Source organism: Juglans regia, chromosome 15 (genome assembly GCF_001411555.2).
Source record: "Juglans regia cultivar Chandler chromosome 15, Walnut 2.0, whole genome shotgun sequence".
Classification (NCBI taxonomy): domain Eukaryota; kingdom Viridiplantae; phylum Streptophyta; class Magnoliopsida; order Fagales; family Juglandaceae; genus Juglans; species Juglans regia.
The window spans coordinates 777,502-799,157 of record NC_049915.1 but is presented as its reverse complement, the minus strand read 5'-3'; the positions used below and the strand labels follow the sequence as shown (position 1 = coordinate 799,157).

General features: G+C 35.3%; 3 protein-coding genes across 5 annotated transcripts; all 3 read right to left on the bottom strand.

The window, feature by feature from the left end:
- Positions 1–3,130: 3,130 nt before the first annotated feature.
- On the bottom strand, positions 3,131–5,348 carry LOC109010263 (light-harvesting complex-like protein OHP2, chloroplastic). The gene is made up of 2 exons (XM_018991043.2): positions 4,742–5,348; positions 3,131–3,444 (listed from the first exon to the last, which is right to left on the bottom strand). The coding sequence occupies exons 1-2, from the start codon at positions 5,176–5,178 to the stop codon at positions 3,330–3,332; spliced, it is 552 nt and encodes a 183-aa protein (XP_018846588.1). The 5' UTR covers positions 5,179–5,348; the 3' UTR covers positions 3,131–3,329.
- A 534-nt stretch (positions 5,349–5,882) lies between these two features.
- On the bottom strand, positions 5,883–9,525 carry LOC109010262. Of its 3 annotated transcripts, XM_035685925.1 has the most exons (4): positions 9,267–9,457; positions 8,876–8,928; positions 7,399–8,017; positions 5,883–6,213 (listed from the first exon to the last, which is right to left on the bottom strand). In XM_035685925.1, exons 3-4 carry the CDS (start codon positions 7,944–7,946, stop codon positions 6,141–6,143), a joined length of 621 nt encoding a protein of 206 aa, XP_035541818.1. In that variant the 5' UTR covers positions 7,947–8,017; positions 8,876–8,928; positions 9,267–9,457; the 3' UTR covers positions 5,883–6,140. The 3 variants fall into 3 exon arrangements, with proteins under 3 accessions (XP_035541818.1, XP_018846587.1, XP_018846586.1); XM_018991042.2 differs by lacking the exon at positions 8,876–8,928 and having other exon boundaries at positions 7,399–8,020; positions 9,267–9,525; XM_018991041.2 differs by lacking the exon at positions 8,876–8,928 and having other exon boundaries at positions 9,267–9,469.
- Positions 9,526–12,498: 2,973 nt separating this feature from the next.
- LOC109010261 lies at positions 12,499–16,971 on the bottom strand. Its single transcript, XM_018991040.2, has 3 exons — positions 16,641–16,971; positions 14,002–14,082; positions 12,499–13,231 (listed from the first exon to the last, which is right to left on the bottom strand). Exons 1-3 carry the CDS (start codon positions 16,797–16,799, stop codon positions 12,830–12,832), a joined length of 642 nt encoding a protein of 213 aa, XP_018846585.1. The 5' UTR covers positions 16,800–16,971; the 3' UTR covers positions 12,499–12,829.
- Positions 16,972–21,656: the final 4,685 nt, after the last annotated feature.

Genomic DNA, 21,656 nt, shown 5'->3' with positions numbered 1-21,656 from the left:
AGAAAGAGCAAGCTATCGAAAATGCGCCAACAAAATCCTCCACCAAATTGACTATTCTCTTATCCCACAACACTAATATGCCCCCTGAAGCACCCTTAAAGACAAGGGTGGTCCATCCCACATAAGGACAATTCCACAAGCTTCTTATTAATTGCCTATCAATATACTTCAACTTAGTCTCCTGCAAACAGATCACATCTGGCTTCCATTCCCGTAAGAAGTTCTTTATTCTCAGGGGCTTGCTTGGATCATTCAAGCCCCGAACATTCCATGAAAGGACCTTGGGCTTCATGGAAAACCGAGGTTCACCCTATCATTGTGTCTTCCCCTGCTCGCACTTACTTATTTTGCATCGTAGTTAATGGAGCAGGCTAGCCTCTTGAGCTCCCTATCTTTTTTAGCAGCAGATTTAGCAAGATGTGGCTGTCCTGCTTCTATGGCAATGATGAGAGCTTTAAATTGGTCCTCATAGCCTTCGCATGAAATCCCAAGGCAATGTCGAAGAACATCAACCTTTCATAATACCCAATCAGGTTGTAAGCCAGCCCCTGAAGGCATTGGTGGCAGCGAGCATAAAGGACTAAGAACATCTCCAGGATCCCCCAGATCCATGTCATATCCATACTCCTTGCAAACTAACTGTAGATCAGAACCGTGTGAAAACTCATCATCTGAGAAAGCCCCTACAGTCAATGACTCGGCATCCCCTTCTTTCATAGTGCACATAACCATTGAAGGGGTCTCCAAAACAATGGAGCCCACAACCCAAGGCAGCCCAGTGGAAGTCGAAGCCTCCATGCAAATTTCCTTCCCAGCTGAGGTCGGGGGTGAGCCCAAAAAATTAGCCAGAGGCCTAAATGAGGCCATCGGCACTATTTGTGGCACGGGCGAGCACAACGGCTCTTTCTGTGTCGCCAACGAGCTCAAAATGGTTCTCTTTGCTATTGGCGGTGAGTCCATCATGTTAACCAGAGGCCTAGGCTGGGCCGTTAACACTTTTTGGGTCATAGGCAAGCTCGAAGGCTCGTTTTGTGTCACCGACAAGATCCCCGAGGCCAGGGTGCAAACGACGACACCAACCGAAACCTTCTGAAGGGAGAAGCCTTTACGGCCCAGGCTCATGGGCTCGAGAGAGCCCCTTGGCTATCCAGGAAGAATCGGGCCCAATGGGCCTAGTGGGCTCAGGTTTGAGGCCCACAGACTCACTTATTCCTTGTAGGCACACGGGCCCCCTGAAGCCCATTCCAGAAACTCCCACTTCCTTTCCCACCTCCATTACCAAACTAAGTCCCGCATCCACTTTATTCATCAACACCAAAACTTCCTCAAATACACCAGACAACTTTGCTTTGACAGCCCACAAAATACCTTCCACCTCCCCCATTTTGTACACGACATCCCACTACCCATGCAATGAGAATCACCTACAACACAGATCTCCTTGCCCCTCGACACCATGGCAGAGTTGCCTCCTAGCAGTGAGGTTGTTGGTGACCTCAAAACAAAAGCAAAAGAGACACCATTTGAGGGTGAAGGTTTCTTTGTAACCTCACGACCCCAATGTAGGCTAGCCATCTTCTTGAGATGGTAAGAAAAACCTTCTCAACCATATCCCTTCTCACATTCAGGAACAATTAAAAAACCCATATTCCTACCATTCCAAAACTCCTCCAAGCGCAAAAACAACCTTTACTGTTTTTGTGACGTTAGAGTATGAGAAAACCATTGCCCACCCACAACTTTCTGAAAAACTCTTGGCTCTGACATGAAGCCTGAGCTTCTCCACCATCCTTGCCAACCATGAAGTTGATGTCCCATTAATGAAGAGAAATAGGACCATTCTTCTACTCCTCTCGGTAATACAAAAGCTATTAGCAACCACCTTCACAAAGCTAAAGGTTTTAGACTCCACCGTAAAGCTTTCATCGACCTCCATATTAAAACAGCAATAGAGAAAAGGAGAAAATAAACTAAAAAAAAAAAAGAGAAGAAGAAAAAAGAAGAAAGGATGAAGAAGCAGACAATCAACTCTGGTGAGAAGTGCCGGAGAAAGGATTACATACATGCATGAGAGGAGAAAGAAATGTGTACGTAAATTATTAAGACATCATGGGTAAAAATAAATGTTGTAAGACTTTCAATTTAGGTCCTAATGTTTGGACAAGGATCTCAATCCGAGTTTCAAGTATTTACAAGCATGGCTGATGGTTCGTAGTGTTAAGTTACACAAGGTTGCACCTTCATAGACAAAAATATTACAGTCAGGCGATGCTCAAGTCACGTTTGTTCACCCCGACTCAAGAAACTAGTTACATGTGACGCAAAACGGATCATTAACCGAGCATTTGAAAGTGAAATTTCGTTCTTCTGCGTAGTTGGTTGTGTGAGATTGGAGCAATGCTACAAAACCTCTCTATCCTCCACTCACTATATTTTTTTAAATTTTAATATTTTTTTTTTAAAAAAATTGAGTTTATTTTTTTAAAAATAATTTAATTTTTCTATTCATTATTCATATATTAAATATTTAATAAAAGAAAAAAAATTAAAAAATATGTGGTGTGTGAAGATTGTGTGAATAGTAGGAGGTTGTGTACATTTTTTCAATTAGAAGTGCTTCTCTTTTGAAACAACAGCTGCAAAGGAGAGAGAGAGAGAGAGAGAGAGAGAGAGAGAGAGAGAGAGAGAGAGAGAGAGAGAGAGAGGTCCCAAAACAAGTTTTCATATGCTGATTTGGAAGAACCACCGCTTTCCATGAGTGTAACACATGCAAATTTTTATAGCCATAGATTAACAGGAGCTAACATGCTATATAACCATAGAATGCACAATTGGACAAAAAAATCTATGTAACAGCATATTCTTTTTTATTTTTATAACCAAGGGTGTCCGGGCCAGCTTACGCGATGTAACAGCATATTCTGTAATCCTGTTTCTGCTATTTTATGCACTTGCCCTTGATAGAAAGAATGAATGTGAAATGCGCTCATCCAACTGCCCTGAGATTGTAAAAGTGGATCACTTTGGCCATTCAGTTGTCTTGGGTTGTCTTTCCCACTTGCAGTCCCAAAACAACTAACAATAAGTACATTTTATCTCAGACATAGGCGTCACTGTTCTACTGAAAATGTGAAGCAAAAAAGTAACCAACTTGTATTGATGAGATTCTGGTAAGTATGTGTGGTGAAGATACAGCTTGATGAGAAGAGATTGAAATTAAACAAATAACTCAACAAGGTCACAGATCAAGCAATGGATGTGACTACAGCTACTACAACAACAATCAGAAAGTATGGATGGCATTGATGCCATTGAACATCAAGAAAGAGTCATTCCAGATCTACTATCCCGAAATTGGAGAGAAGGATCTTTACTTGGTCAACAAAATCCGATCCCGTTGCATACTCGGTTAGCATCCCAACAGCAAAACCAAACATTGCCCATCTGTTTGACCAAAATCCCAGATACAGAAATATGACAACCCCGGATCAAAAGTCATGTAAGTTAGATATTAAAAAAAAAAAATTCATGAAATGTTAAAAAAACTATATAGACCAAAATGATCAAAGTAGGTAACATAACTGAAATGAGTCGGGCTCATTCATGCACTCATATAAGAACTGAGTCATTTTGGATATGCATATCACTATAACTACCAGGTACCACGAAATCCTTGCTGTCATTTTGCAATGCAGAGAAAACACTAGAAAACACATGCATACAAGGAAAAGTATTTTTGCTAACTTAATTAATTAATGGTTCTGCTTCATAAGATTGATTGAACGGGGCAAGGCAGATGGAGAGGCATAATGAATGAGTTTTCTGTTGAACAAGTCTGGCACTGTTTGAAGAGTGCAGAAACAAAGACAACCCTCTTGCTTAAGGGGTTTTTTTTTAGTCTCTTGCATTGCTATTGCATTGCCTAAGGAGTTTTCTGTTCAACATCAACAAGCGATTGCATTGCCCTGCCAGAAGACGGATAGCTCTGCCGACTTGATATGACGGACACCCTTGGTACAATATATTCACAATCTACAGAGATTCTCTCAGTGAATTTCCATTTAGCTATCTCATCTTTCACGAATCCAATCCCCTTCTGACAGTAAAAGAAGATGTGGGTCTTTCTAGAAGTATGTTTTTTATTTATAATTACTACTTTCAACTGTCAAGATTTAGATAGTTTTTTGGAAAGTTTTAAGTAGGGAAAGATAGTTTTTCTTGTTGTGTTTGACGGTTTTCCTCCGCTGCAAGTGAGGATTTCAATATAGTATTCGGAGGTTCCGCCCTCCTTTTTTTTTTAAAAAAAACCGTCAAGATTTAGAGATGCCATTTATAAAAAAATCTATTCATCATCTTAACTCTCATTATCATCTTATCATCTCATGACGTGGCATTAAATGATAGGTTTACAAGTAAAATGTAATAAATAATTTCCAATTACCTAATGACACATGATAGGATGATGGAAGTCATCTATTTGCTTTAGGACGTTATGGAAATTTGAGTGCCAAACTACAGATACCTTCGAAGTTATTTTGTTGTAATAATCTCTTCTTTCGCTACCTTAACTATATTGTCTAAAAGCAATCTGCTTGAATCTTACATGACATATAGGTCTAACCTCCCGTGAATATTACACCATGAACGGGACTAAAAAATGAAAGCTTTACCTTCCGTTGGCAATCACATTGAAAGAGTAACATAATTTGCATAAACCCAGAATAGAAAACGAAAGCTTTACCTTCCGTTGGCAATCTCATTCTTCCCAATGAACCCAAAGAACGGGCCTTGATCTGCATCCTCAAGCTTCTTCTGCTTAAAGTAATCCTGAAGCTCCTTAGCCTTCTGCCTCTGAAACTCCAAAGTTATCACATTCCTATCATCCCCAACAAGAACCGCAGCCGGCTTCTGCGGCGAAGCCACCGTAGACGACGGAGAAGGAGGGGTGGGTTTGAGAGGAGAAGGAGGGGGAGAGGGTTCTCTGACAGAAGGAGCCACAGGTCTTCTGAAAGGTCCATCGGTTTTAGAATTCCTAATGGTGAATACATGAGGCTTTGTTGAATAGAATCTAAAAGGGGAAGAAGAAGAGCTGGAAAAAGAAGATGAAGATGAAGATGAAGATGGCGAGGGAGAGGGAGTTTTGATTTTGATGCATGGGATTGAGGATGTCACTGACATTTTCCCTCTTTACAGTTTTGGGTTTCGGATTATGAGTGTTTTGTTTGGTGGTGGGTGATCAGAATCAGAATCAGAATCAGATTCAGAAGTAGAAGGAAGTGTTGAGAAGGCGTGCGCGTGGATAAGGTATGGCCAAGTTTCAACAGCAACATGGCCAGAGAGCATTCACAATCGACAAAGGTTCAAAAAATAGTTTTTATTTTTATTTTTATTTTTATTAACACTGGGTGTTAATATAATTTTTTCATCAATAATTTTATATATAATTATAAAATATATAAATATCGTATAATTATTTTTAAAAAGAATAAAATTTATTATTAAAAAATTAATTTTTTTTTATATGAATCTCATATTTTATTTTATTTTTAAAATAATTACACCATAATTATACAATTCACACAAATATCATTTTCTTTTCATGATAGCAAAAGGGTAGAAAAATTGTGATAAAAATTTACAAAACATGTGGTAACAGTTTAAAACAAATATTCGGGAAAAATTTAGGATTTTTAGTAGAAAAATTATATTCTATGTGGAAGGAAAAAGAAAAGGATGTTACAGCAATTTAAGCCGCCATTCACTTTCCAGTGTGGTCAATGGCTTCAAACCTCCACGGCATCTTTAATTTATAAAACAAGATAAAATTGGATCCAATAAGATAAGGATGAAAAAGAATGACAATGGAAGCCACACCCAAAACAAAAGAAAAAGAAAAAGAAACTGAAACTGAAACCAGCAGCAATCTAATATAGACACAAAATTAACAGTCAGGACATGCGTGGCCAGAGATGAAACTCCTCTTCTGTAGGATTTGCCCATACGGCTCAAACACTTACATTTTTCTTTTTCCCAGAAAAAAAAATTGAGCAAAAGGAGGAAACAAGACACTTTGCTGGCAATTGCATCGTTACATTTAACATGAAGTTGAGCCAACAGCAGCATCTTTGGGTAAAGCCACACTACATAATTGTGCACGAACAATTTCTTTCATCATTCTCATTGTCAAATTCATCATCTGACCCATCCACTTCACTGCAATTGGTTCAATTTTCAACAATGTCAGCAAAATTGTGTCATTCAGGGAATCAAAGGGAAACAAACCAGAAAAAACAAAAAACAAAAGAAACAGAGCAGAATGTACATCCATCAAGTACTCAATTGCATAAAGAACAAGCGTAAAGGATGAAGCAAAGGATACATTCAAATCTAACATTCAATTGGAAACATTTAATATTAACTGGTTTTTAAGCGCATATTTCCCCATTAAAAAAATTCTATTTATCATCCATTTTACCATCATCCTCTCAACATCCCATGATGTGGTATCAAATGATTGACCCATAAGTTGGACATAACAAATAGTCTTCAATCATTTAATACCACATGATGATAAAAGAGACGGTGTGTAGCATTACTCTTCCCATTAATGATGTCTAAACCTCATAATTTAAATATTACAAAAATTACCGAGTTTTGATCCATCCAACCAACCAGCTATTTTATCATGTCTCCTCAGTTTGCAATTATCTCACATGGAGGTTTTCATTACTTCTACCACTGCTGCTTCTGTTTCATAACTGTCTCTCTCTATATGTCTCAGATCTTCTACTATTTTCTCCCTACTTATTTGCCTCTCAAATTTTTTGTCTTTGATCTTTTAAACTTATTTTCCCATTTCCAGATTACTTTATCTCCTATATTTCCAGCATCCCTTCACCTCCTCTTGTTTTATTTCCCTGCGTGTTTTATCTCAACAATAACTTATGGCATTCTTGAGAAACCCTCAATGCATAAGCTAAAAAGTAGTGGACTTGGCTCCCATTTGTAGTAAATAGAACTCTAAACTGAGTTGTGATTTTAAGAATATAGGAAGCCCAAATCCCACATTCAAGTACCTCTTTAGGACCAACAGAAAAAGTGAGCAATGTTATATATTGAGGAATGATCACCAGAGCTTTTGAGAAACAAAGGCAAAGAACTAGCTCAGAGAACTAATGGTGATTGCTATAATCTGAGAAGTCCTAGACACAACTTATTAGTGTAGCACCAATGGCATGGATATTTCCATATCAGGACTTGACTTGTCTAGTTGGCATACACTACCACAGACATCATTTGGGGGTGGGAAGGACAAAACTGCTACCATTACTTACAACACAAATAAATTAAGAATTACTCTCATTTCTTTGAAAAGAAGAAGAGAAACAATTTCCATACCTGGGCTCAAATTCCCTAATCTGAACGAGCTCACTCCCACGTGCATCTGTCCACTGCACTTTCCTCCTTTCCATATGACCAGGGATAACATCACCTTTTGCACCCAATGCTCCACGTTCATTTGCATTCTCAAAAGAAATAGGGCGTTTGTCTGATGGCCTCTTCAAGCTACTTCTAAGATCAACCTTTCTAGTATCATTATCATAACCTGGATCAGTACCATCCTTTCCCTTGTCAGAAGTAGGAGGCTCTGGCAAGACATCTTGCTGTTGGGCAGGGCCCACTTTAAGGGGAGACGTGGTGTCAAGCCCTGCGGAAGTGCGACCGAAGCAGACAAAGGAAGCGCACCCGCGGGGAATCCAGTTCTTTGTGGAAGCCAGCTGGAGGTTAGGATTGGATTCTCGGTCCACCAACTGGTAGTGATTCCACGGCGAAACTCTCATGGGTTTATCTTCGTTCTTATGACCCAAGAGAAGGAGGGTCAGGCCCTTGCTATACCCAGAAGCTGAAGAAGAGAAGAACCCTCCACCTTCTACTGCCAATAACATCAGTTCTGCACATCGGGGCACCCAAGAGGAATTTCTTTACAGCTTCCTCCCCTTAGAAGGACCACATTAACCTGCTATAAATATCAAAAGTATCAGCATTGGCATGTAGAAAGAATGCTCAAAACAAATACAGTTCTCAAATTTTCTCCCTTCCTGATGTTTTCTTGCACAGATGTCCGGTCAAACCATTGTTAATCTTTCTAACCATAGATAATGGTAACTACAAAACTCATGTTATGGTACAGGTACAAATTTCAAATTCCGAGAAACACTAAAACTGGCATAAAAGAAAGAGGAGATTCGCATAAGCTTTGAACCAATTAGTTAAAAAATCCTGAATTGCATAAAGTTTCTGACTAGAATAATTATTGTAAAAAATTATCTAGGGAAGCTGATCATTATGGGAAAATTACTTAGATGCTTTTGCAAGGACTAGTTTCAGAATAAATCGGCAATGATAGAAAGAAGAAAAAGGGGAAAATAGCAAGATTGGGGGAGAGAGAAGGGAGGGAGGCGGGTCAATTAAGCTAGCAAGTAACGGCTAAGAGGAAAGAGAATTTTTTTTAAAAAAAAAAACAGAAAAGAACGAAAATTTTACCCTAATGTAGTTATAAATTAATTATCGTTTATTTTCCACATCAACCATCATCAGATTAATCAAAATTTAACTAAGATTATCACGTAAACACCACAGAAGTTCTACAGAGGCTTTTCTACATCGATCCATAGTTGGGGTGAAAAAGAATCAACAGAAATTAAAAAAAAAAAATTAGTTAAAAGGAAAAACTTAGCTATCGTCATGACGATAGTTAACAAAAATCCATATTTTATAAAGTTACCAAGAAAAAGGCAAGGCGTAGTTGAAGATATCCTTAATTCAATTCAATAACAGTATAAAGAAAATAAATTACACTTCGTTACCAACTCACCAGCAAAGCTCCATTACAAAATACTAGTTTACTTCCCATTCCAAGAACTACTTCTGCACAAACCATTACATGAACTAGGATTTGCAGGAAAAAAGCGTATAATCTACTTAACTAACAAAGAAAAGAAAAGAAAGAGGTAAATGTTAGCACTTCAATTAACTTTGTTTGTTAGCAGAAAAAATGCAGGAAAAGAGACCAAATTCAGATCTTTAATCTTGTTTTCTTTTCTTTTTTATTCTATGATCGAATTGATTGAACAAAAAAAGCCACCACTTCATGATTCTTGGTTAAACAATTTGATTCATAAAACTGAATCCTCACGTTTTTTAGACTAAAAAGGAACAAAGAAAAAAAATGCATCAGCAAGCATGAAATTGAGAAATTTTCTTACTCGGTTTCTCGAGAAGCCGGATCAAACCAGAAGGAAACGTTACCCTTGAACGGCGAGTAAAATCCGAGTGAGACCCCCGTCGATTAAATCTGCGGCTGCGAGTGGTCAAATCGGCGGCTGCGGAATATCTGATCGCGGGGTGTACGAAAAAGTTGCCGAAGAATTGAGAGAGGGAAAAAATATTAATTAAATAAATAAAAGATTTTTGTAAACTTCTGGACAGAGTTATTTAAAAGGAGGATAGGGATAGTGACTCCCCAAGGCGTATGATAGCGATGGGTCCCCTATTTAGAAAAGAAAATAATAAATTATTTTTATTTTTCACAATATTTTGTATAATAATATTTTAAAATAAAAGATATATATTTTATAAAATTAACATTATTTTATAAAATATCTTTATTTTTTAACATATATTATAAAATATATTGTAAAATATGTTATATAAATATTATTATTCTTTATAAAAACATATATATATACACACTTTATCTTTTTGAAAAATTGAATAAAAATGGGAGTTTTTTCCTAGAAGATATTTGGAAGTACTCATTTTGACTGAACTTTGAATATGTATAATTCAATATATTTGGATATAATTGAATAAAAATGAGAGTTTTTTCTAAAAGATATTTGGAAGTACTGACTCATCTTTGAATATGTATAATTCTCCTTAGTTAACAAATTATAATATAAAAATTATATTTACAGTCTTAAAGTGATCAAATCATACGTACTTTTTTTATAAAAGAAAAATAAATTTAAGATTTATATAATAAATTATTTTTTTAATAATAAATTTTATTATTTTTTAAAAAGAATATGTGTGATTTGAACACTCTAAAATTATATCTAATATTCGTTAAAATCATTTTTAACAGATACCATGCGAACCATGCTGCTGGCGTGCTTAGATTGATGATTGAGGATGATTGAGGTCCATCATTTTGATGAATTTCATTTATGAGATCTAAAGCACAAATTGCATGATTTCATTATTTATCCACGACAACTTTCTTTCTTCGATCTGTCAATTTCCGAACTTTTTTGTTGGTTTTTTTTGTTTTTTTCTCAAAGAAAGTGGTGTTAATTTTCTTTTCTAAAAAAAATAATTGCTATTGCTTGAGACACCAAATGGCCACAAGGTCGCATTTATATATTGAGTTGAGTTGAGTTATTTATAAATAGTAGTGAATTGAGATAGTAGAGTAAGTTTTATAAAGTCTATTTAAAATAAATTTAGATGTATTTGGTTGTTAAGATGAGTTTAGATGTATTTATGGAAAGTTAAAAAAAATAGTGGGTCTCATATGTAAAGATGTGTTGAGTTGAAAAAAGTTGTGAATTCTACGTGTAAAGAAGTTTTGAGTTAAGATGAATTTAATGATTTAGAATTTAGATGTTTGGATATTCGACTCGACTTAAAATTATACTGAACTAAATTGATCTCAATTTAGTCTAAATTCCAAACGGAACCTTAATTTTCTAACTAAAGTGACCAAAATGTTGAATATCGAGTAATTATTAAATACATTCTACTCTAACCTTATCCAATAATATCGCATGAGAAATGATTTAGTCATAAAGAAGTAAATTTATAAAATGATGTGATTTGATGTGGTATGTTAGATTGTAAAATTATTTTTTATTGTAAGATATATATCTAAGATAATATATAAAATCATGTCAATTTATAGATTTATTTTTATACAATCATTTTGTAGTTATAGTATTTCTCATATCATATCATTTTATATCCAATATTAAAAAGACCTAATAATTTTAACTTCTTTCCAAGTTTTTTCAAGGATTTTCTTGATGGAACAGAAATATTAGAAGGTTTAATGAAATCAAGTAATTTTCTGAATTCTTTTTTTTTTATAGAATAAAATAAGTTGCATTGAAACCAACTAGCAATCAAGTAATGTCCCTCTAAAGTGGGAACCTCACTCTTTCATAAGCTTTTCTTTTTGGGATGTTTGGACCATAATTTGCAGCCAAACAAAAAGTAGCAGACAAAGAAAAAGGGGAAAGAAAAGTGAATCAAAAGATGAATTATAAAACTTCCTCAAATTGCCTTTGTTTTTGAGACAGATAAATAATGTAGTGCAGAAAGAGTAAACTCCAACCAACCATGTTCACTGAACGTGAAAAGGAACAACCGAAACAACTATATGTCAACATTTATGGCAAAGACTGGCCTTAGATGGATATGACCCATCACAAAAAATTCAGTTTTAGACAGTGAGTTGTATGAGATAAAAATTAAAAATTAAATAAAATATTATTAAAAAATTATGTTTTATTATTATTTTATTTTATTTAAAAAAATTAAATTGTTTATTATATTTTATTTAGAAGTTTAAAAAAATTGTAATAATTTTTTTTTTATGCTTTTTCATGACGGGATCAACTTTCTTACAAAGAGACCTGCATGAGTCTTATATATTTGAAACTTGTACAAATTATTACTCTTTATATTATTCGTATAATATTTTTTTTACTGAATGAGTCTTATATGAACATTTGATATTGTGTATATTTCTCTACATTAGACTATTCAATTCGATTAATGGCTATACAAGTTCAATGTATAGTAGTTGATGATGGGTCAAGGAGGGAGGCTTCATTTGAACACTGACAACTTTGATTCAAATTTGTTTGAGCTTGAATCCCACCAACCAAAAGGCTAAAAACTTGCTTATAAAATAAAGGGTGGGGGGACAAATTCACAAAGGTCAGATGGCTAGTAACACATTTCTCAATTTTTTCATTTAAATCCTATGTAGAACTGGCCTTATTTATTTTTATAATTTCTCTCAATTCATCTCATCTCATTTAATCAATTTTTTTAAATTTTCACATAAAATAAAATAAATAACTTAACTTTTTCAAATCTTAAAATAAAAATAATATTAAAATAATATATTTTAATAATATTTTATTTAATTTTTAACTTTAATCTCAACTCATCTTATTTTTGAAAACAAACGAAATTATAACTAAAAGTCGTGCATGCTTGGTTAATGAAATTTTGAGATTTTTTTTTTTTTTAATCGAGTTTTGTATAGGCAGCTGGAAGAAATATCTTTTTGAAATATGGTTTGTACTGAGATTTATGAAAGTGAAGGAGAAGAGTTGAGAATTTATTAAAATAGAATAATTTTCTTAAGATGGTGAACTCTAGAAGCGATTTGTCATATAAATTATAAAGCAGACCAATGGAATAATAAATATACAAAGAGAGCTTTGAACTTAAATAAGATTTCCTAATAAAAAAAACATAAAACGTGTTTAAAGAAAACAGAAACAACAAAACAACAAGACGACAAAACCATAGGAGCCAACTTAAATGTTCCAGATACATTCAACACAAAGGCTTTACAGAAGATACAATAATAGACCCAAACTTGACAGAAGTAAGATATAAGGTTATAGCATCAGTTCCCTCCTGTGCTTTCTCTCATTAATGGAAATGCAGGAAAGAGCCTTGTAATCACCAATATAGTTCTTCCAAGCTTTTGACAACTCCATGGCAAGAGACGAAGTAAAGATGGGAAATTTCAGTAAGTGGATTCATGAGCAGGACTATCTGCATGCATGTCCATGGCAGAATCGTTGGAACTGAGAGCACTAGAATCCCTGCTCTGGTTATGAAGAAAGGTGGGTTCGGTGTTCCTATTTGGAGAGTAACCTCCCCGAGTAATATGATAGTGTTGAAGACTCTGGCGGAGAGGGCTTGATAAAGCATTTGAGAAGACTGAATTCTTGGATTGATGATCACAGTGCTCGGAGCGAATTCCCTGCCCAGCGGTTGTCACTGCTCCCTGCCCAGTGGTTGTTAGGCCAGTTGAGACTGAAGAGGCTTGGAAACCCTGCATTGCAGGTTGAGAGTGCTGATGATTCTGTTGCACTGGAGCTCTAGGGGACATTGATGGCTCTTCCCCACTGTAGTCCAGCTCATTCTACACAGGTCATAACGGTTCCAATTCTTAAATATACCCAAAACAAAACAAACTGCAAACAAATGTTAAAATTCTCAATGCAAAAGAAGAAAACACCTTCCATCTATATTTTAATGTGGCGTAGGCATACCTTTATATAGTCTCTCTCTCTCTCTCTCTCAAATATATGTGTGTGTGTGTGAGAGAGAGAGAGAGAGAGGAGAGATAAGTACACCCATGCAGATATGGATTTGACTATGTGCTGTAATGACGTTTAAATTCAGTAAAAGGATCCACCGACTTCATGTGTGAAAGAAATTAAAAAAAAATGTAATCTCTAATTATTTACTTACACGTTCCTAGTGGATTAAGGGCCATGAATAGACAAAATCTGGGGTAGTGCTTTCAATCCAGGCTATTACGTTATCGGTTAATTTGTCTGCAGAAACAGAGTAGGCATTCTTGTAGAAGAGCTATTATGATTTGAGGACTATCTATTCTCGATGGGAGAGTATCTCGCATGTCTTAAACCCGAGATATTAAAGTCATATGAAAGAGCAATGACACAATGTTAATGAGGTCAAATTGTGAAAATGTGCACAGAAAAAATATCACACTCGATCAGAGATGTCAAATACTGAGGCTGTTTCTTGGTGGCCTCTTATATCGCATTGCCTAATATCATTTTGTCAATTCAAACTGCATACATGTTAACCATGTCATAAAAATATGCTTACAATCGCAATAGAAGGTAAAAAAAAAAATCAGGCAGGGTGAATGCTTAACAATACCTGAAGGTAATTGATAATATCCACTGTTAAAACCCTAGAACCTTCCTCTTGTTGCCTCCGGATCCATTGATAGAGTTTTTCCTGAGAACAAAACCACCAGGCTACCTCAACAAAATGGGTCAAGGCCATAAAGACCAAAGACTTAACCGAAACAATATAAGTAATATTACAGCTAAAAGCTTCAGAGCCTGTGGCGGCTACCACTGGTACAAGAAAATTCAAATAAGGATTAAGCACCAAATATGAGTAAACCAAACCACAAAAATACAAATGCAAAGAACATATAAATGTGAAAGACACATATAGATTGAAAAAATAAAAATAGTAAGGAAGATTAGTGGCAAAATTATATCCTTAAACTGAATACAAACAAAACATAACCTCCCAACACTCTTATTATGTTTCAACAGCTAGAAACCAAATTAATCCCTCTCAATTTTAACACATGGTTGACAACAATAAATATGCCTCAGTGACAAGTATTTTTATTAAGATAAGAGAAATTTTCTATTATAAGTTTAATGCCAAACAACCTGATAATGCTTAAGAAGGTAACAGTGCCTGTTTGCTTGTGATATTTAAGCCACTATGTATACACAATTAAAAATAGTAAACACAAAGACGATGCACCTGCAAAGGGCTTTGTTATTGAGACCCATATATATAAATATATATATATTTCAGACATTTAAGTGTCAATATGCAACAGAATTAAAAGGGTAAGGAAAGCAAGAAGCACCTGTAAAGCAATCTGTCAGTATACATTTTCACAAAAAGATGACCATCAAGTAGATAAGTCCTAAAAATGGACAAGAAACTGATTTTGTGCTTCTATTGAACAACTGATGATCATATAGAAAACAACTACCAAAGATTTCATTATGAAGCAAAAGAGAGAGATGAAGAAGGGGTTACAGAAGTTGCACTACTGAAAATTTCATTATGAAGTAAAAGAGAAAGGTGAAGTAGCAGTAATACTGAAAGTTTACAGAAGTTTCACATTCTAAGCTTGGTTCAAGAAACATAACAACAACCAGAAGGGGTGGAGTGTATTTCAACTTCAAAAATGTTTTGTTGTTTCTCTTTCTTTCTTTGTTAAGAGAAAAGATCAATTTATCTTGTTCCCATAACGTGCTTAACACCCCATTAATCAGCCTATTGCTTGATCCTTGGAAAGCACCTATAAGTAAGAGACATGGAAGGAAATAGATATATACAAATGGTCTACATCATGTTATAAACACTTTATATTCATCATACTTCTAAAAACTCCAACTTGTAACTTATTAATAAAGCTAAGAACTTCTAACTAGAAAGGAGTTCTGTCAAACAAAATATTTACTTATAGACACAAGAACATAACCCACTTATTGTTCAAGAAACTAAATCCTCTAGAAACCACACAACTCTTAAAATAGAACTATTTCCTAACCCAAATGCTGACAAAAATTTGCATCTGACTACAATAATTTTGTGAGAAACTCGGTCTTTGATCCAAAGCTTCTAAAGCCATGTCTAAGCATCTTCAATAATTTTATTGCAATGGAAGGAGAAGATGTAATGGCCATAAGTGGTAACTTCCTCAAGAAAATGAAAATTCAGGTTCAACCAGTCACCGAAATTCTCAATATTTACTTTTGGGAACTTGTACTTTTTCTTTTGATTAAATTCAAGGCCCACTTCTTTGTTTCTTCAACTTCCAAGACATCTTCTTGCTCTTTCAACATTTATGAGCCACCATCCAAGTCATCTAATAAATACCTATTAGCACAAAGTTTTTACACCAGGAGCAGTATTATAATTCTACATACCATGAATAATGCTCTTGATATCTCATATCATCAAATACTCTTTAAGATTTTTTTCCTTTAAATTCCCAATGTCCCCAATGCATGTAGCCACAATTTAAAAGGGAAAAAAAACCAGTAGCCACAATGCCAACTCGCTAGCTGATCCTTTGATAACTTCAAAACTAATCCTTAGCCAAAGGCACTTAAAATTAGAACTCTTTCCCCACTTTTACATTTAGCATTCAGAGATCACCTTGGTATTTTCATACAGCTAAGCGTATTTCAGTTCCAATCACTACTTCCTATACAATCAAAAAAGGTCACGCGTCAATTACAAGAAATTCCAAACGAGGGCCACATGGTGTGCCCAAAAAAAAAAAAACGTTTGTCCACACTCTTGAGATTAACACTTTGCTTGTCCAGATTTTGACAAAATGGCTATTGATTCTTGCTTAATTAGCATTCTAACACCCCTCAAGTATCCCATACTCCTATAATAATACCATTATTGACAAAATTGGAGATTTTCTAATTCCGATGCTCTCTCCACCGCTCTCTCACCTGAAGTACAATTCACCCAAGTATAATCAAAACTTCAAGAGAAAAAAAAATGACAATCGAATAGATAAGATACACTCCATTAATTAAATTAACTCAATCCAATTAATAATCCAAATATAAACGAGACAATCCAAAACCAAAACTCAGGAAAAAAATTTAAATATCTATATTTACTTTTTTTCGTCCGTCGTACATAGATAAACCACAATCGCACAGCCAAAATACATCGAACGTCATCGAAACCAGAATAAGACGTGAAAAATCAAAGAGAGGAAGAGTGATACATACAAGGCCATGGCGTTCGCCGGCTTGGAAGGAGAACTTCTGGTGGTTCATGGCGTGGGTATAGAGCTGGGAGAGGGAGTTGGCCGCGCTACAAAACGACGCGTACATGGTCCGATCCACCTCGTCGAGGCTGGTCGCTATGGACTTCCTCTTCTTCGCCATCGCCGTGTATATGATTTCGATTGGACTTGGCGATCAGAGTTTTGTGAAATCGGAGGCTTTCGGAATCAGATTAGAGAAGGCCAACGCGACAGAGAGGAAGAAGGGGGGGCCTTTTTTGTAGTCTTGGGGGCAATAGTTGCAGAGGAAGGGAGGGACACATGGTAGATATCGTGGCAATACGTCCCACGTCACAATCGCTTCCATACGTTATTGTACAAGGCCCATGGGTTGGGTGGATGGTTATAGTATACCACTTTTTTTTTTGGTTAATTTCTTGTTTAGTTTTATTTAATGAGTTGAAAAATTTATGAATAATAATAAGATAGTTTATCAATAATAATAATGAAATAATTTGAATTAAACTATTTTATGAGATTTTTAAAAATGAGAGAAAAAAAATTGAATAAAAATATTTTAAAGTTATAATATTATTTTTTAGTATTATTTTTGTTTTAGAATTTAAAAAAGTTGAATTATTTTTTATGTTTTATTTAAAAATTTAAAAAAATTGTAATGAGTAGATGAAAATAATTAAAAATTTAAAATTAAAAAATGTTTACATTTAAATGGTATTTAAATGTTGAAATGAAATAAAATGGATTGAGACCATCTATGAAACCAAAATGAGCCTTAGGATTAGCCATATTAAAGATAGTTATTTTTTTTTACTTGGCTTGTATTATTATACATGTGTACGTTTGTTGTGTATATAAAAAGACATATTGTAATTAACTTTAATTTGATTTTCAATAATATTTGACTTTCCCTTTTCATATGATATCAAACGTTTCCCGAACTTAGATTTTCTCTCAAACATGGCATCTTCCGCTTCCTTCTCTTCCACTGGGGATGATTATTCAAAGTTCAAACCCTTACTTCCTCACCAATGCAGATGGCCATGGTTCTATCCTTGTTACGCAACCTCTCACGAGTGACAGTTATCCTACATGGTCTCATTCAATGCTTATGGCTTTACGAGCCAAGAATAAACTAGGGTTTGTCACTGGCTTGATTTCACAACCTCCACCTAATGATCTGATGTTTGGGGGCTTGGGAGCGGTGCAATAGCACCTTGCTTTCATGGATTCTGAACTCCGTATCAAAGAAGATTGCGACCAGTGTTATTTATGTTTCTTCTACCTCTGAAGTTTGGTCAGATCTTCAAGAGCGTTTTGATCAAGGTAATGGCCCTCGGATCTATCAATAGGAGAAATGATTTTCATCTCTCACTCAAGGTCAGATCTCTGTAAGTTCCTATTATACTCGTATGAGGGGGATTTGGGATGAATTGGCAAATTATTCCCCTATTCCGCATTGTTCATGTGGTGCTTTAAAAATATTACTGGATTATCAACAATGCCAGTATGTTTTTCGTTTTCGTATGGGACTTAATGATAATTTTTCACACGTTCATGGTCAGGTTCTATTAATGGAACTCTTGCCATCCATTAACAAGGTATTTTCTCTTGTTTTACAAGAAGAAAAACAACAACAATTATCTATTTCAACTCCAATGTTTGAGTCTACTACTCTGCTTACCAAAGCTAATGTCTCTATGATTGCTTCTGGTAAACCTAATATTCACAAAGATAGACCTCTTTGCTTTCACTGTGGTGTTGCTGGCCATACTGTTGATAAGTGCTATAAATTGCACGAGTATCCTCTTGGTTTTCAATCCAAGTTCAGAAAATCCCCTGCTGCAAATTAGGTTACTCAGGAGTATCTAGATCATGGATCTTTCTCATCGACAGCGGCTATTCCTCAATTGCCTATATCTCTACAGCAATGTCAACAGTTGTTGGTTTTTCTCACTGCTCAAAACTCATTGCTCATTGAAACTCTCAATTTATCTAACTCGAAGGCTATGAATGTAGTCTTCGATGTTTCCACTTCTTCATCTCTGTCAAGTATATCTCACTCTATTTTTTCCTTCAATCAAATTCCTGACACTTCAATTCATTCTAGCACTTGGATCATTGATACTAGTGCAACTGACCATATCATTTATTCAATTTCTTTTTATACTACTATCATCTCCACAGTTGATATTGTTGTTACATTACCTAATGGTTCCAGTGTAAATGTGACTCATATTGGTATTGTAAAACTCTAAGAATCTTTTATTCTGGTAGCAAAACAGGCAATTTGTATGTTCTGCAGCAATCATCTCATTCTTCTATCCTATCGTTTCTATAGTTTCCAATCATTTGTTTCCATTAATAAAGACTCATGTTGATCTTTGGCATATTAGATTAGGTCATAATTCTTTTTCTAAGTTGGATGTTCTACACAACTCTATATCTGACATTCCTTCATCTTGTAATAAAACGTTTCATTGTCTTGTATGTCCTATTGCCAAACAGAAACGTTTACCTTTTCCTCACAGTGTACATACTACTATATCTATTTTTGCTTTAATTCATTATGACATTTAGGATCCATTTTCTGCTTCTACATGTGATAGTTTCAACTATTTCATATCCATTGTTGATGATTACTCTCAGGCTACTTGGGTATACTTGATGAAACAAAAATCAGATACTCGATCCCTATTACAACAAAAATCAGATACTCGATCCCTATTACAACAAAAATTAGATACTTGATCCCTATTACAATCTTTATTTACCCTTGTTGAAATTCAATTCAACACAAAAATTCAGATCATTCGAACAGACAATGGTAAAGAGTTTGATATGCCAAGTTTCTTCACCCTTAAAGGTGTAATTCATTATCGTAGTTGTGTTGCTACCCCCCAACAAAATTTTGTGGTTGAAAGAAAACATCAACATCTTTTCAATGTTGCTAAATCATTGAGATTTCAAGCTAATCTTCATCTTTCTTTTTGGGGTGAGTGTGTTTTACATGTTGCTCATCTCATCAATAGGCTTCCAACACCTATTTTGTGTAACAAATCTCCATATGAAATGTTATACAATAAAATTCCTTGTTATTCTCATCTTAAAGTGTTTGGATGTTTATGCTATGCATCTACTCTTTCTCACCTTCGATCTAAGTTTGATGCTCGAGCTACATCTTGTCTCTTTATCGGGTATCCTTATGGTGTCGTCAAGGGTTATAAGTTGTATGACCTAATCCATAAATCTTTTTTATCTCCCAAGATGTTACCTTCCATGAAGACATTTTCCCTTATCATGATTTCCACAATCAAATTTCTGCCCACTTTTCTACTCATCTTGTTTTACCTTGCCCTCTTGTTGACATTCCTACTACTTCCAACACTACTTCTCCTTTAAATATCCATCATTCTCCATCTGTTCCTACCTTGCCTAGAAGGTCCTCCATAACACATTGACCACCTAGCTATTTGCAAAATTATTACTGCTATAATGTCTCGGATTCTACCTCAGCTTGTTGTCCTTATTTGTCTGCAGGTCCAGGTAAACTTTATCCTATTTCTCATTCCCTTTCATATTCAAATCTTTCTTCTGCACACAAACATTACATTCTTACCCTTTCAAACAACTCAGAACCTACCTCTTTTACTCAAGCAATGAAATTCTCTCATTGGAAATAGGCCATGAAATCTGAAATAACTACTGTAGCGGAGAATAATACTTGGTCTATTACTCATTTGCCTCCTGGTAAGCGTCCTATAGGCTGTAAATGGGTCTATAAGATCAAGGATAAGTCGGATGGTTCCTTTGAATGATATAAGGCGAGACTGGTTGGAAAAGGTTATACACAGAGGGAAGGTTTGGATTATCTTGAAGCCTTTTCCGCTGTAGCCAAAATGGTCATTGTTTGTTGTCTTCTTGCCCTTGCAGCTATTCATGGTTGGTCCCTTGTTCAGTTGGATGTTAATAATGCTTTTTGTATGATTCCTTATATGAAGAGGTTTACATGAAATTACCACCTGGATTTACTTGTATAGGGGAGAATCACGTATGCAAACTGAATAAGTCTCTTTATAGCTTGAAACAAGCCTCCTGGCAATAGTTTTCAAAATCTTATGCCACCTTACTTGATCATGGTTTCTCTCAATCCAAAAAATGATTACTCTTTGTTTACAAGAACTCAAGGTTATTCATTCATTGCCCTTCTAGCATATTTCATTACCCTTCTTGTATATGTTGATGATATAGTCATTGCCAGTAATGATGATGTTGCTGTTTCGGCTTTAAAAGTTTTTCTGCATTCCCAATTCAAGCTCAAGGACTTAGGTCCTTTCAAGTATTTCTTAGGTCTTGAGGTTGCACGTTCCACCAAAGGTATTACTGTTTGCCAACGCAAATATGCATTGGATATTCTTAATGACGCTAGTTTTCTTAGGGCCAAACTAATGTATTGGGAGACTCTTGTATCTAACTTTTACTAGACCTAATCTCACATATTTCGTCCACACTTTGAGTTAGTTTCTTGACCAACCATGTGACTCTCATTTACATGCAGCTCATCATATTCTAAGATACATCAAGGCTTCTTTTGGTTTAGGCCTGTTTTTTTCATCAACGTCAGGCATCCATCTTAAAGGTTTTGCAGACTCAAATTGGGCAGCTTGTCCTGACTCCCGTCGTTCCATCATGGGCTTCTGTGTGTTCCTTGGTGACTCACTTTTGGCTTGGAAAAAAAAAATAGCATACAATATCTTGTTCCACTAAAGCTGAGTATCAAGCAATGGCATCCACAGTTTGTGAGTTATTTGGCTTCATTCTCTTTTACTTGACTTCTCTGTTTCACATCCTCAGCCCGCACTCTTATTTTGTGACAATAAAGCTGCTCTCCACATAGTTGCAAATTCCATGTTTCATGAACGAACGAAACACATCGAAATCGATTGTCATATTGTCCGTAATAAGCTCCAGGCTGGTCTTATACATACACTGCATGTCTCTT

Excerpts from the sequence above, each read along its gene's own strand:
- LOC109010263 (XM_018991043.2), bottom strand. The coding sequence starts at position 5,178 with ATGTCAGTGACATCCTCAATCCCATGCATCAAAATCAAAACTCCCTCT. Across the intron at positions 3,445-4,741 it reads AATGAGATTGCCAACGGAAG|ATGGGCAATGTTTGGTTTTG; the intron begins GTAAAGCTTTCG and ends TTGGTCAAACAG.
- LOC109010262 (XM_018991042.2), bottom strand. The coding sequence starts at position 7,946 with ATGTTATTGGCAGTAGAAGGTGGAGGGTTCTTCTCTTCTTCAGCTTCT. Across the intron at positions 6,214-7,398 it reads ATTAGGGAATTTGAGCCCAG|TGAAGTGGATGGGTCAGATG; the intron begins GTATGGAAATTG and ends AACCAATTGCAG.
- LOC109010261 (XM_018991040.2), bottom strand. The coding sequence starts at position 16,799 with ATGGCGAAGAAGAGGAAGTCCATAGCGACCAGCCTCGACGAGGTGGAT. Across the intron at positions 14,083-16,640 it reads CCGGCGAACGCCATGGCCTT|GAAAAACTCTATCAATGGAT; the intron begins GTATGTATCACT and ends TTTTGTTCTCAG. Across the intron at positions 13,232-14,001 it reads ATATTATCAATTACCTTCAG|AATGAGCTGGACTACAGTGG; the intron begins GTATTGTTAAGC and ends TGACCTGTGTAG.